At 35.2% G+C, this 15,937-nt stretch overlaps 2 protein-coding genes across 6 annotated transcripts; one reads left to right on the forward strand and one right to left on the reverse strand.

The window, feature by feature from the left end:
• The first annotated feature begins 99 nt into the window (after positions 1-99).
• On the forward strand, positions 100-3,216 carry LOC105215683 (uncharacterized). The gene is made up of 4 exons (XM_011189724.3): positions 100-363; positions 443-885; positions 944-1,145; positions 1,223-3,216. Exons 1-4 carry the CDS (start codon positions 238-240, stop codon positions 2,357-2,359), a joined length of 1,908 nt encoding a protein of 635 aa, XP_011188026.2. The 5' UTR covers positions 100-237; the 3' UTR covers positions 2,360-3,216.
• Positions 3,217-4,090: 874 nt separating this feature from the next.
• On the reverse strand, positions 4,091-15,663 carry LOC105215679 (chondroadherin). 5 transcript variants are annotated; one of them, XM_054236022.1, is made up of 6 exons: positions 15,538-15,663; positions 10,954-11,557; positions 6,159-6,366; positions 5,696-6,099; positions 5,191-5,559; positions 4,091-5,127 (listed from the first exon to the last, which is right to left on the reverse strand). In XM_054236022.1, the coding sequence occupies exons 2-6, from the start codon at positions 10,975-10,977 to the stop codon at positions 4,567-4,569; spliced, it is 1,566 nt and encodes a 521-aa protein (XP_054091997.1). In that variant the 5' UTR covers positions 10,978-11,557; positions 15,538-15,663; the 3' UTR covers positions 4,091-4,566. The 5 variants fall into 5 exon arrangements, with proteins under 5 accessions (XP_054091997.1, XP_011188013.2, XP_054091996.1 ...); XM_011189711.3 differs by having other exon boundaries at positions 15,504-15,651; XM_054236021.1 differs by having other exon boundaries at positions 15,475-15,647.
• Between the last annotated feature and the right edge of the window lie 274 nt (positions 15,664-15,937).

A 15,937-nucleotide genomic window follows, 5' to 3' on the forward strand; every position in this document is an offset into this window, starting at 1 on the left:
ATAATAATTGGTTCTACTGTTTAAACATAGTTTTGAAAGCAGAAATACTCAAAATAATAATACTATCGCTAAAAAAAAAGATTTTTTTTTAATATATCGTTCATTATCGACCACCACTAATAGATGCAAAGTTTTGGATATTCAGAAATACCGTAGAAGTTATCAGTAGTGTTTCCATAAAAATACAACTTATATTTTTATTTATGCATATTCAGTAAAATAATTGTAAGTTCGACAATGAGAATTTGCGGTTTACATAATAGACCATCGGCAACTAGTGTTGGAAGCAGTGCTTCTGCATTAGAATCATTTTTACAGCCACAATTAAGAAAGCACTTCGCCGATGAGGTGAAGCAGAAACAGGTGAGTGTGTATTTACGTAAATTTATGAACTACTTTTTCTAATTTTACTTTACATATAATTTCTCACTTCTGGTAACAGGCCATCTCAGATCATTTGATAAACAAAATACTCTACTCCAAGCGATTGCTAGTTGATCATGTAGAAGCATTGGAACAGTGTTTGCGGACCATAAAACAGCCGGTGCAGTCAACGGATCAGACAGATGCAAGCGGTGTTGGTACTGCTATTTCCAGAGCAGAGATCTTTACAGCGCGGAATACTTGCATATTGTTGGGTACCACAATTTTGGAGCACTTCGTTACACCGAAATGGTTACGATTGACATTGGTGCCATCGCTGTTATTGACAACCGGCTTTAGTGCCATCTACATGGTTAAGAATATATTTATTTTTCGTAATAAGATGGTCGAAAGTGAATTGGATAGTTTGATACGGACGATTGATGAATTTGGAAATTGCATTCGCCGAAATATGACTTATTTCAATGAAATACTCATAATGAAGCAACAAGAGCTTATTGAGTAAGTTGCATATATTATGATTTTAAGAATTTATTAAGTAAGTATTTCATATTTTTAGATCTCGTCAAATAGAGCGTGCTTGGGACTGCATTACATCGGCGAAGGAGGTTACAGAGATATTGTATGATGCAACTCGCAAATTGGAAACGCAGTATCCACTGCCTGTTCGTTTTTCGCAATACTACTCACAAATGGAAGAGTTGCGCGAATGTGAATATTTCAAAAATAACGTCACCGATTATAGCCCTAAACACATCAAAGTGAGTTGATAAGATATATAATGCCATTGGATTATTGGATTGCTAAGTTTTTATTTACATTTTTTTTATGTTTTTAGGATTTTCACAATATATTCGCATATGTGCAGTCACAGTTCTTATTACGGCTTGCCCTCACGATCTCAACTAAACCATCCATCAGTGAATTGAATGGTGAATTAGTAAAAATTGACTGTCTTATTCGACAACTAGTGCAGGAGGAAGAAAATCATTTTAAAAATTTAGCTATTGAAATAAATAAAAAGAAACAGTTAGAATTAGAGGTGTTGAATGCTACAAAAGCTATGCAAACCCGTAACAGCCCCGTCGCTGTACTGCAAAATTCTTCGCTCAAATTAAGTGCGTGTATGGTAGCCGTTGCTGGTGAGTGCCAAGCTCTAGATATTACACTGCAAAGACTCACTGAAACTGAAGCGGAACAAAAAGATAATGCCAAGCAACTAATTCAAGTGGCAAACAATATGCGCGGCATTGAAAACGCGTTATCCGTGTGCTTTGATGATTTTCAACGCCTTATGTTGGTTTATAATAAATTTTTGAATAGCAAATTGGATAATCAACAGCCGGAAGGTGCTGCCGATGGTGAAAACGACACAGCAGGCAATGAAGAATTTCCCGAGAGTATCCTACGTGTTGAAATTTCACAACATCAAAATGATGAGAGTAAACGTGATGATTTCTATGCATACATGTACGATGAACAGCAAGCTCAAGCCGAGAAAGAGCAACTAGAAGCTGAGGCAATAGCTCAAAATAATAAAGATCATGACATGGAAATTTTGAATTTTGAAAAAAGAATAACTCAAGGAAAGTTTCGTCCTGTGTTGAAGCAGTTGAAAGATCGTATCGATCCAATACGTAGTGAAATGCTAGAAAAAGAGCGTCAAGTGTTGGCAGCTAAGGGTATAAATGTTGACGAACTCTTTGGTAAAGAAGAAAATGCCAAGCATGTAGAGGACGATAAGCCAAAGAACAAAAAAAGTATTAGCTTCGAGCATAGTGGTGGCGAAAGCGATAGCGAAGGCTCGGCGGACTTGGAATTTCAAAGAAACAACAAGAAGTTGAAGGAACGTGATAACTTTGCGGAAATGCGAAATTTTTTGGCACAAAAGCAAGCTATCAATATATTCAAATTGGATGATGCAGCACCAATAACAACAACGGGTAATGAGGAAATTTTGGAAAGTGAATGTTAAAGCGCTTGAACAATGTGCATTGAAAATGTGACGCTGATAGCAAGATAATTAGATAATTAGTCTTTTTATTCGACACATCATTTTGATAAGGCGAAAACAAGTGCATTTTACCTAGCAAATATCTATATAATTTTATGTTACTGTTATGTTTACAGATAGTTTATTTTCGTTATGGCTGTAAATATTAATATTCAGTTTTAGACTGTTTGAATTCATATGTTTACTAACGTAAAGTAATTACAGGTTGAAAAAAATCGATTTAATCGGATTAAATACTAAGCTGTTTTAGTGCTCGTAGATCGCGTAGCATCGCTCTAAAGATTTGCGAATGATTTTAAATCTAAAGTTTGTAAATATGATCAAAAAGTAGATATGCAATTGGATGATAATAATAGATACTCTAGCCAGCTTTTTTAGCAAAATTTTACACGCGGTGTTTGGTACTTCATAATTCATATTAAAAACAAAAATATATATTATATGTATGTATCAAAGGCATAATATGTACGTAAATTATCCAAATGTATGATATAAAGCTATTGTATAAGCCCTTAATTTACGCTGCCACTTTGCCATCCTTTTCAGCCCAGTGCGCTTTTATCTGTGAAATGATAAGATTAGCCTTAAACTTTATACTTTAATTGCTTCTTGTTTAATTTTATTTTTATCTTAAGTTTTCATTTACCATTACCATTTAATGTAACATATATGTGTATATGTATGTATACAGTTGAGTTAAAAACTTTGAAGTCAGAACACCTTCATACATTTCATAAAGCACAAAAGTTATAAAGGTCTTAAATTTTATTGTTCCTACTCAATTCAAATAAATTAGTTTCGACTCACATGCCGTTAAATGATTTTTGAAATTAAAAATAAAATAAATTGATTAATGGTAGATTAAAATGGCTCGAGGTCACGAGGTCCGCTTACGGTACTCGAACGACTGAATCCGATGAAACATATCTTCCGATACGCCTTAAGGCCATACACAGAAGAGTTATTAACACATTTGACGTGCTTCCAATGAATGGCGTCCTTGGAGTCAAACCACCACTCATTACAGACGACGAGCCAGAGTTTCCTTCCAAAACCAGAGTGAGCCTAGCGCAACTTCTTTCGCTGTATCAGGTTGAACTGCTACTTATCTAGACTAGACTCTGACATATCGTATACATAGCCTGCATTGAGTCGCCCCATGACACTAACCATTTCTTTGTATATCCAACGAACCCGATTCATCTAACAACCCTCTCCCTATAGTCCGACCCTATCGCAATAGCTTGTTTTCTAGGTTTGTTGAGTTTTCCTCTTCAATCATGACTTAGGCAATCGCTACAACAACAACAACCGCTTATGTTAGAGAGAGATAAAGAGGATAATTGATCATGTTATTGTGCTATTGTTACAGTTGAAGCATGCAATAACCCCCCTAATGATTTATAGGAAAGCTGGTGAGGGTTATTGGCAAATTGTTCTGAGGTAAATAAATTTTACTAAAACTGTTGTTATTTTATAATACCATTAAATATTTTGCCTTTTGTCATAAAATCGTAAACTTAAAACTAGTTTGTTTTCGACCTGCATCATCCAGCTATACATTTTGCATTGAAATCTTACGATCCTAGCCCTAATGGTTATGTTGCACTTGCGATATTAAATAAAGTTGATAATTCAGTGTCTAACCCAAAAATATTGTACTCAAAGCTTATTTTCTTATATGATAAAAAATTAAAACTCTTTAATACTTTATTATTTTTAATGGTAATAGAAAATTTCTTATTACTAATTAATATTTAAGTAGACAGCGGAATATTTTACAAATGGCAACTTGTCTTGTGCGTGGATGCGTCAAATATAATACACATAATAAATACGGATTTCTTTTCAAAAACGGTCAAATGATGGTTTTAAATTGTTACGCTCTATATACTGTACATACGAACTACATACAAACATCTTTGGTAAAAAATCTCCTACCATTTCAGACAGCTAAATGGTAGGCAACCCCTAAAAGGTATTAATATGTGAGTTTATCACTAAATAATTATAAAAAGTGCATTATTTTATATTATTAAACGAATCACTATCGTAAATGTCTATGTATGTACACATGTAAATATTATAATAGGCATACAGTAGGAAGGTATGTACATAAATTGCTAAAATTTATGAACAAATTTGCGCTATTATAAACATAAGAATGGTTATACACTGGGATTGGTCGTACCATTCCCACTCACAACAATGGAATTGGTATTCCCGTGAGAGAAGGCCGATAAATTACTACTTCTCACACTAGTGTAACGTATTGGTTCAATGCCAAAGTCATCGCGTTTCAATCGCCGACGTATAGCTGCAATTGCGAAGCCGAGCATTACACCAATCGACACCACCACAGCCGCGGTAACGACGGACAACATGATGTACCGTTTGCGCAGAAATCTCGGTGGCTCCTCTTCCACGACTTTAATTTTGCTGGGTATCTTTAAGCTGCATATTTCCTCTGAAGTCAAATTGGGTATGATAGAGCCCGCTAGGAAGTAAGGTGTATTACAACGCGCTGGTGTATCCATATTGCTGTGTTGTGCACCGATATATTCCATGGTCTGAATGAGACTGCAATTGCAATGCCAAGGATTGCCAGAAGTTACGAATGTATGTAAATGGGTCCAAGGTTTGGCAAGACTGCTGATGTTCGTTTTGGACTTATCCGTTACATTCACTATGAGTGAAATTGCCGTCAGTGCACAGTAAGAAATGTCAAGCTATAAACAGAAATCGGATGGAATTGAAAATGTATATATGTATATTGTATATAAGGTACTCACGTCAGTTAGATTACTGCTATGCAGTAAGCTTTCCATGTCGAATTCTACCAATTTTGGGTTGTGTGCACAGTCTAAACGTCGCAAGGTTTCTAAGCGTGTGAATACACTCTTTCCGACTGTCTTCAAAATCGGCATATAACTGATATTCAAATTCTGTAAGGACTTCAAACCAATAAAGCTCTCCTCCGTGAAGCGTTCAATGGGGTTTTGTGCCAAATTCAGTGAAATTAGACTTCTGCCAATCAATTGCAGCTTATCAGGCACGCTAGTGAGCTCATTACCAGCTAAATTTAAAATACGTAGATTCACTAACGATTTGAAAATAGACATCGATACGTTTTTAATGGCAGTATGTGACAAATCAAGTTCCTGAAAAAAAAAACATTTTTTATTAAAACGATATGCCTAATTGACCCTACTTTCACAAAAAATAATAATCTGAAGAATTTGCTAATTGACTAAATTTAGAACAGTTTGCAATTAATATTTAATAAGTGGTACCCACCTGCAAACCGGTCACGGATGACAGAGCCATAACTGTGGGTGTATTCAGCACCTTCAACTCGTTGTAACTCAAATTTAATTTCGTTAAATTTGGTGTGTGTTCGAATACTTTTTTGTCTAACGTATGTAATTTGTTATGACTCAAATCCAAGTCCACTAACTGTATGGGTTCGTAATGCGTCACTCGATATGGACCACGAAACACGCCGGGTGTCAGCACATCGCTAGTTATTTCATTCCAACTCAAGTCTAGTCGCCTTATGTTGGGTACATCAATGAATGTGGGCTCTTGCAGGTTCTTGATACCACAATGACGACACGAAAAGGTGAGTTGAGCATCTGTGGCCGGCAACTGCTGCAGTAGTTCGATGTTGTTGTACGAGAAACTGGCCACAATATCCACATCTATAAAAGCAAATAATCGAGTACTTGTTTAAAAGCAGTTTGTAAAATGTCTCGCTTACTGTCATGGTTCTTTCCGAACCCAGTCGGCCAACGTGCTAATATGTGCTTGAATTTCTTTGAAGTACAACTAAGTAAATAATGGTAGCGTTTATCACTGTCATGTGCCGTTAAGCATGCACACTCTTGGCAAATATCCTCTACATTTTCGTAAGGTATATTCTCGTGCTGTGCAGAAGAGAGCACCACTGCTGCGCCGAAATAGAGTAGCTGAAATTATTAATTTTAGTTTATAGTTTAAGGTAAATTCCAGTAGTTTTTACTTTATTAATTAAAGGGTCTTATGTAATAATTTGACACAGTGGATATTTGAATGATGTATTCGACCATAAAACATGTTAAATTTTCAATACATAAATCACAGAGGATTAGTTATTATTACAGTGTGCGTTCATCTACCCACTTCGATTAAAGTCTATGTCTTGAAAGCCCCTCAACTAACAGAAGGATTTTTAATTCTCTTAAATGCTGAGTTCTACAAGAATACTCTGTGTTATAAAGTCTGAGATGAGAAACTGTACAAACCGGATAAAGGACTTAAGACTCTATCCTAACATTAATAATTAGAGTAACTTTGGACAACACATATATTCCTACACTCATATCACGGTCAACATAAAAAGAAAACATGCTAGAAAACCTACAAATAACTCGTCGGAAGTATTTGGAGTAAAGCTGGCAAGCCTCATTCGATCAGACTAATAGGTGCGCCGAGGTATATTAGAACACAGTGTATTCATCTATTGATTTATCAGGCAGTGTTCTATGTACTCTCTGATAACAGTGGTTAACAAAACTTCATGAACATTCTTGTTACATGAAATGTAAAAATTTGAATGTACAAGGGTCACTAAACAATAATATGTGAATGAAAAAATAATTTACACATCATGTTTTCTTATGAAAAGCACAAACATCGGCTACATATAGAATTATTATTGCTTAGTGACTTATGACTTTGAAATTGCCACAAATTGCCAAATTTAATGGCGTAAAATTTCGACGCTGATATTTAAAAAAATTGTCTTCACACATGACAAAAACTGTCGAGGGCGTTAGAACACTTTCGAGGCACGTTTGTAGCAAACGTATACATAGATATGTATGTATATGATGTAAACTAGTCGATTACAATAGTCATACAGTCATATAAATGAAGTTAGTTAAAACAAGTAAGAAAGGGCTAAGTTCGGGTGTAACCGAACATTTTATACTCTCGCAATTTATTTATTTAACTTTATTTATATTATATAATACACAATTTGACCCACATATTCGTCATATATATTGTATAAAGTCCATTGAAAGTTGGAAACCATAATATTAGGTTAGAAGCACCGAGGTCCTCGTGTTCTATATATGAGGCCTTAAAAACCTATGGTCCGATTTCGGTGATTTTTAGAATGGGGCTGCCACACTATTAACATAGTATTTGTGCAAAGTTCTGCACCGATATCTTCACTAGTACTTACTTTATATATTGTAAAGTAAACGATTCAGATCATCTTCAAAGTTCTGGTATATAGGAAGTAGGCGTGCTTGTGAAGCGATTTGGCCTATTTTCACAACATATCATTGGGATGTAAGGAAACTATTACAAACCAAGTTTCATTGAAATCGGTCGAGTAGTTCCTGAGACCCATAAGTGGGCGACGCCACGCCCATTTTCATTTTGTAAAAAAATCTGAGTGCAGCTTTCATCTGCCATTTCTTATGTGAAATTTAGTGTTTCTGACGTTTTTCGTTAGTGAGTTAACCCACTTTTAGTAATTTTCAACCTAACTTTTGTATGGGAGGTGAGGGTGGTTATGATCTGATTTCTTTCGTTTTTGGACTGTATTAGGAAGTGGCTAAAAAAACGACTGCAGAAAGTTTGGTTTATATAGCTCTATTGGTTTGCGAGATATGTACAAAAATCTTAGAAGGGGGCGGGGCCACGCCCACTTCCCCAAAAAAATTACATCCAAATATGCCCCTTCATAGTGCGATCCTTCATACCAAATTTTATTTCCTTAGCTTTATTTATGGCTTAGTTATGGCACTTTATGTGTTTTCGGTTTTCGCCATTTTGTGGGCGTGGCAGTGGTCCGATTTTGCTCATTTGCGAAACCTTCCTATGGTGCCAAGAAATAAGTGTGCCAAGTTTCATTAAGATATCTTAATTTTTACTCAAGTTACAGCTTGCACAGACGGACGGACGGACGGACGGACAGACAGACATTCGGATTTGAACTCAACTCTTCACCCTGATCACTTTGGTATACATAACCCTATATCTAACTCGTTTAGTTTTGGGTGTTACAAACAACCGTTATGTGAACAAAACTATAATACTCTCTTTAGCAACATTAGTTGCGAGAGTAAAACTAGTAAGTAAAGGCTAAGTTTTTATTAAGATAACACACAATTTGACCCAATTTGAAAATCCTATAATTAGGTATATGAGAGCTAGGGAAAGTTACACTAGTAGAAGAAAAATATTTCCTCTAAATTAAATTAAGATACCTGAGAGATTTACGGAAATTTTCGGTGAAAAATTACCATGGAGCACTGAATTCTTCATATTCGATATTCAGGGCTTTGAAAAGTTATAGTTCGATTTCGACAATTTTTTCACAAGTGATACCACAGATCATATACAGTACTTTTGTGAAGTTTTATTCCGCTATCTTCATTGGTTCTTTATGTATATATTATAAAGTAAAGAAATAAGATGGAACAAATTTGAGTTATATGGGAAGTTGTCGTGGTTATGAACCGATTTCTTCCATTTTTCACACGTGTCATCAGGGTGTCAAGAAAATAGTATATACCGCATTTTACAGAAGACTATATACTATATACATACATATGTATATATATATCAAACATACTTCGTCGACACAACTCTACATTAGTTAACGTCGATGATAACTTCACATATTTCATAATTTTGCCATGAAATACGTTTTAGATTCAAATTTATAGTTTACTGAAACTCATTTGAAGTTTAAGGAAAATTGCTTAGGTGCAAATGCTTTGTTTAAAATATCTGTTCCAAATTAGAAAATATTTACATATTAAGAAAACCCTGCATAAACGAGAATGGGAGTTATGATCAAAAGTTAGATTAGCATTCAGAATATCTTTCAAAAACCATCTTGATCTTAATTTGAAGCAAGAAAATCACAAAACCATTGTACTGAGCAGTGAGCACAATTATTTTCTGAATAAAGCTGTTCAATTAATTCTGCTTAACTAAAGCGGACGCAATTTTACTTGGCAATAGTAATATATATACAGCCAGGCAGTAATCAAAGCAATAACATCGTTCGGCATATCGGCCAAAGTGTCTTTGGTAGCAGGGTGGCAATGGACAAAAGCATGCGACTATTGGGTGCCAGGTCACAAAGGCATCTAGAAGATTACAAGAAATGTCAAAAAATCAAGACACCGGAGAAATCATCTCTTGTGCGCTTGGCAATGCGATGGCAATGCTAAGCTTTAAACATCTCTGTGGTCGCACTGTATGAGAGACTGGAAGAGGTATCGGTAGTGAGGAACCTTTTGAATTTCGAATCTTAAAGGATGACTACTCCGTGTGAACTATGTGACGGAACTACATCTGATATCGCTAAGGACCAAAACAGAATGGTTTGCCATATGAGAGATGGGCTGGCATCGTCGGATATTCTAACATACAGTTTTTTACATTGCCCTAGCACAATTCCTTTTGTGTGATAATTAAATTATTACTCCTACCAGAATTATAGCACAATTGAAAATTAATAAGTTTTCATTCTGCTGACAGTTCACTCATTTTCAAAGTAAAACAAATGACTATTTGCTATGCGATTAAAGTATTACTTATCAATAGGTATTTATCAATTTCGAAATACTCTTTCTTGTCGAGTTATCTTTAGCAAATACTTCTTTTGCCACCTGCAGAAGGTGGCTTAATCAGATTTGACAATTTACCAACAATGAGTTTTTTGTTGGTTTCAATAATACATTTTCTCGAGATCTAAATATTTACTGGAACTGGATTGAAGTAAATGTCCACCTTTATGAGTCATTGTCGCAAACAACTGCTGAACAAAATATAAGCTTACAGAAGATCTTTGTTTACTGCTTCCCATGAACTCATTAGCGGACTTTATACTTTAGTGAATTGTCATACCAAAATATTGAATCGTCTAACGGCGTTCAACCCTTTTATTGCAACCAAATTGCGTAAATTTTTGGTATTCTCGTTCTTACTGGAGATGAGTCATTCATTTATTGATAAGCTTCTCACCAGGTTTAAGTGAATTGCCCCATATTTTTTTTACAATTTACTTTATTTTTTTTTTTTTCAATTTTATGCAGCTGCAAGACACAACTGTAGTCAAAATGACTTGCCTTAAGAAAGAGCTATGAACCGAAATCCGAAGCATACCACACAGTACAGAAATTATTCATAAGTTTGTTAAAAGCTTTTTGATGTTATGTTCATTAAAAATAAAATACATACTATTATTATACACTCTTCTGCCCTTGTTCTTCTTGTGTGAGATTTGACTGTTTGCTTCTTCAGCAAAACGAAATTTTGTATGTGAATATTTAAAAAATTCTAAACTACTTTGAACGTGTTAATTTAAGCTCAGAACCCAACGATCGGTTCACAATGAAAGCTACCAAAATAGCACTTCTCTTTATGGGCTTATGTACTCACATATCGTACACATGGTTCGCAAAGCCAACAAACATACCAAGAGGCTTATCGAGGATTACTTGATTATTGACTAAGATAGTGATGAATAATGTACGCAAACTTACCAGTAGCATATATCTATAATCCATTTTGAATATTTTGTGAGTTCTGCTCGTGAATTTCAATGAAATTCAATAAATTCGTTCATAATATCGCACAATATGTTTGTGTTAAATACACGATTTACAACACTTTCTTTACTAAGAATATCACTTCTTTCTCTTTGTTAAGTATTTTAGGTGTGGGTTTTTGTATTTTTTTGTTTTTAAGAATATGAATTTGTTAATTAACTGTTCATCGACGTGTTTCTACTTCACTGACGAGCTGGTTTAACCGCACAACGTTTAGCAATTACACGTAAGCTTTTCGCTTACTCAATTTAAGGAACTTCCTCTTTGTGGTAGCAACGCTTTGTAGCGCTAGAGCGTTCGTATATGAGTAGGTAAAAGTATTTTAGAGAAAACACAGATAACAGTGTTATCGCAGCCATTTCGTGTTTGTTTTCATTTGATAAGCAAGTTATCAGCGTATTGTGTTCCCTTTTGAATTCATATTTTCATTTTCATGTAGACGATTTGTATGTGTTTTGGTACAATTTAACATTATCACTGACACAAGCAAGGTGAGAACCACTTTTTCGAATCGACTTTTTGTTGCTTATTTGCGGCGCTTAGGAAGAAATATGAGGGTGAAAAATAGTAAAGAATTTCTAGATATATTGGGATTAAGTTTAGTCATTTGTAAACTACATACTATATGTATATGAAACAATGTAAGCTAGTCTTGTAATAATCGCAATGATCTGTTTAAGTTAAAATCTGGCTATATAGACTCTATCCGCAATTTTCCAAATATATTTTGTAGGTCCAAAGATTGGGCATATGGACTAGGTTGATTCGACTCTACTAAACTAATAATATACTACATACCACATAAATTACTAAACAACTACTCTTTTTACAAATGTTTTATGAAAATCTCTCCCGAATTCATTGATATTACATAAGTTCGAATGTAGATTCTATGTCGATCTAAAATATTCTGGGTTAACACAATTATATGATGCAATACTTCCTTCAAGTGTCGGCCACCATCAAAACATATTCGAGAAGACAAAGGTTCCCAATAAATCTATATATGGAAACTAAATCTTAAGTTGAATGCTTGCCGGCGAAAAGCGGGCAAAATGTGCGAAAATTCATTTCAAAATTAATATTAATTATTTACTAAGCCTTGCCGCCACCTTATGTGCAGACAGCACTCATTTTACCCATCATAAAAATAAACAATGAAATATATGAATATGTATATATTAAACATAACAAAACAAATGTTTAAATGTAGCATATATCTGCCGGTCTCGTCTTACTTACTTTTATTGATAAAAAAGCGAAAACATTTGAGCTCTTGAGTGATTCATATCGTTTAGCTCCAATAGCAAATTAGCTTGTCGAATGACAGGAGGTAAACAAAAAATACAAAACGAGAAGCACCTAGGACTATATACATATACATGTACATATGTATGTATTTACAACATTGGTTTGTCATTATGTTGTGTAGTTAGGAGATACAAGTCACCACAGATGTATGAAGGTAATGCATCTACCGCACTCTTTAGCTCAGCAAAAATTCTTAGAAACCCATTGGCTTTTTGAGATTCATTGGAGAGGTATCTCGTATGAGTTTATGAGACAAAAAGGATACAGCAGTTAAAAGATAAACCTAAAAAAATTGAGGTGGTCGTGTGAAATGTTCGTACGTGTATTTATACCTACATATTACTCATAACCCTGCAGAAAATTATATTGGTAATATTTGAAAAGAGTATTTAGGTGTACGCTATTATAATTGGGAGTGGATTAGTTCTTAACAAGGTAAATACAGCTTATTTAAGCGAAAATAATAATTTAACTGCCAAATGATCAGACTAGCCTAATCTATGTTTTGTAAAGGGGTTTTCAATAGGAGCGATAACATATTTTTTTAAGTTTGGGATATTCCTGTGAAAGTACATTCGTGCCATTATGTATGGAACTCAATTTCTTTCGCATGGCCACCACTGGCACGCTTGCAGAAGTCCAGACGCTAAAACAAATTTTAGACGGTTTTCAAGCCTCGATATAAGAAGTTTATCATTCGCCGCTGGCTTGTTGGCATAGATCATAGACTTAACGTAGCCACACAGGAAATAGTAAACGCCATGACCGAGACGGCCAATTAACTAGGCCATTTCGTGAGACTACTCGTTCACCAAACTTGGATTTCAATAAATCGGTTGTGACATTCGCTGTGTGGCTTGTGGCGACGTCCTGTTGGAACCACATATTGTCCAAGTCCATATCATCAATCGGGCCAAAAAGATTCGGTTATTATTGAGCGGTAGCGATTCCCATTCACGTGCCGGTCTTGATAATCACGACCTAATGACGCCGCCGGCCCATAAACCGCACCAAAATGTAATATTTTCGTGATGCTATGGTGAGTCATGGAGTACGCGTGGATTGCTGCCTCCAAATTTTATTTCTTGACGAAGCCATTCAGCCATTACGGACGTAGCGCTCTTAAAGTTAAGGCCACAGACTCCGAATTTCGGTAGTAGATTTTAATAATTTCGACTCGTTGTTGTTCACGATGAAATGACAAACCTTACACAAGAGAAATGTCAAAAGAGCGGCCGTCGTTTGCTGTCCCTATCGGTCTACTTTTTAGCGTCCCTTTTGAAAAACCATTTATTTTTACATATGAAGACCGAGCCTTGGTGTGAGTACTGTAGTTTTAAATCTCTAAGGATCGATTAATGAAGATTGTGTAAGGTCGTTTGGTGACTCAAAATTAAGTTCTCGGTCGTTTGTTAGGAACTCGATACACTGTATTGCAGCAATTTTCGAATTTAAATGTAACGAATTTGAAAATAATTGTAGAGGGTATTGTTCGTGAAGGTAGCCCCAGAATGATACTCCAGGCAAGGACCATGTGCCGAGAAAGATTTACTGAGGTTTTATTATTAGATATGAAATTACTACAAATCAACATTTTCCACGATCTGACTGATAATCACGCTGATTGATGCTCACGAAGAAGCATGTATGTAGATGTTTTATATTCTTACATTCTTTCAGGCTACAGCCCAAAATAAATGGGAAATTTATTGGTTTGATACATATATCTATCGAAATAAGTATGACATGCATATAAAAATACACTATCCACTATTAACTAGTTCATCGGCGATCCAGAAGTTGAGACACCTGAGCATCTACTCCTTAAATAAACTGCGATTGCGAGGAAATGGAGTCAGGCAATGGGATCCCTTTATCACCAAAGCGATAGTATGAAGTCCATTAGCCCTGGAACACTGCTAATATTCCTTGACGTGACGGGGTTAAATTAAATACTGATAAGAGGTGAATTCTCGTTCTTTTTTATGTATTACAATTGTATTATTGTTGTTTTCTTTAATTTAATTGTTTACTATGTAGTATTTTAATGTTAACAAATCAAAACTATCAATCGTTAGTTGTTGACATTTTAACCGTTGTCATATGAATTGACAGAAAACAGTTTATTTAAGAGCAGTAAACAGAAAGCCCGTAAATTGAGATGTAAAAAAGCACGGTCAGTATGACTAATGGATCATTTATGCATCGGTGAACATTTATGAATGCACATACTACGTGAGAATCCAGGCAAACGTAAATCTCATCCCCCCCCCCCCCCAGCATCATCATCTACACAATTAACAAAGCTACGACACAGCGCGGACACAAACTTTGTCATGCTGTAGATCCATTGAACTTTTGGACTGAACGATTCACAAACCGGCGACTACTGATCAATTGATACATTCGCACTTTTCTGCGCGATTGAACCACTTAAGGCCACATAAAAAAGTGATGGAAGCCAACAGACAATGGACAGAAATATACATACATATGCTATATTAAAGAAGAAAGATTGGAGCGCGGAAAGTGGCAGACACATATGTATGTATGAGGAAATGGCAGCTGTTAAAGCGCGAAATCCAAACTAAGTAAACGATAATTGTTTTGCAAATAAAACCTGATACAGTAATAACAACAAAACCAAGCTTAAGTTCGATGGCTTAATACATTCTCTTACAACTCTTTATATTTATTTCGAATTATGAAGTCATATAATTTTCACTTATCATTAAGTATTATTTACTTTATTAATAATTATTCTTTATTATTTCACTTTTTCAAAATTTTCAAAAGAAGACACTGTGATATCAACTCAATCACAAATGTAAATTCAGTTCAACTGTCTACAGATATACGCGCTGATACAAGAGAAAAGTAATTAAAACTGTGTTTGAAAGGGAGCGAATTGACTTTACCAAAACAACAACAAAATAATTGTAAAAAAAAACAATATTTAATAAAAATTTATTTTGTGTCAGGGCCGCAGATGCGCTGTAACATTGTCCAGCAGACAAGTAGCCAAACGAGTAATTACAAGTGCCTTGAACGTGGCTCAGTAATTGTTACATTTCCCGCTAGCTTTATTTATAGGCATACATATGTACACTTTATAACAGATTTAATTGGGTTGCCCACACACACTTCAAAACACATTTGAAAGTCCACCGTACACTATGCAACGGAAATGCGTTTCATCTTTCATACAATGGTAGCGCATCTTTCATTTAGTATTTTCTTTAATGTCTAATCGACGACAGCTGCGCGTACTGCTGAAGCACTGCTTGCCACTTAAAAATCCGCCACAAATCCCGACCGTTTCCAATAGAGTCACTTAACAAACTAAAACGGCAGACTGGAATTATGCGGGACAAACAAACGATCAGCGATCAACTCTGGCTTCTCAGCGCCGCAGTAACCGCGCAACAAAACTCCACAGCACTAAAAAAAAGCACAAAGAAATTAAGAAAAACAAGTTAAAGCGTTAAATGGAGCTGCAGGGAAGTTCTGATACCATCTCAAGCACATACATACTTAAATATATGAATAATTCCAGACCCAAGCTTTCATATCGCGTATGTAAAAATAGAAAAAAGCTTTTAGCTCA

This window comes from Zeugodacus cucurbitae, chromosome 2 (assembly GCF_028554725.1).
Source record: "Zeugodacus cucurbitae isolate PBARC_wt_2022May chromosome 2, idZeuCucr1.2, whole genome shotgun sequence".
NCBI classification, from domain to species: Eukaryota; Metazoa; Arthropoda; class Insecta; order Diptera; family Tephritidae; genus Zeugodacus; species Zeugodacus cucurbitae.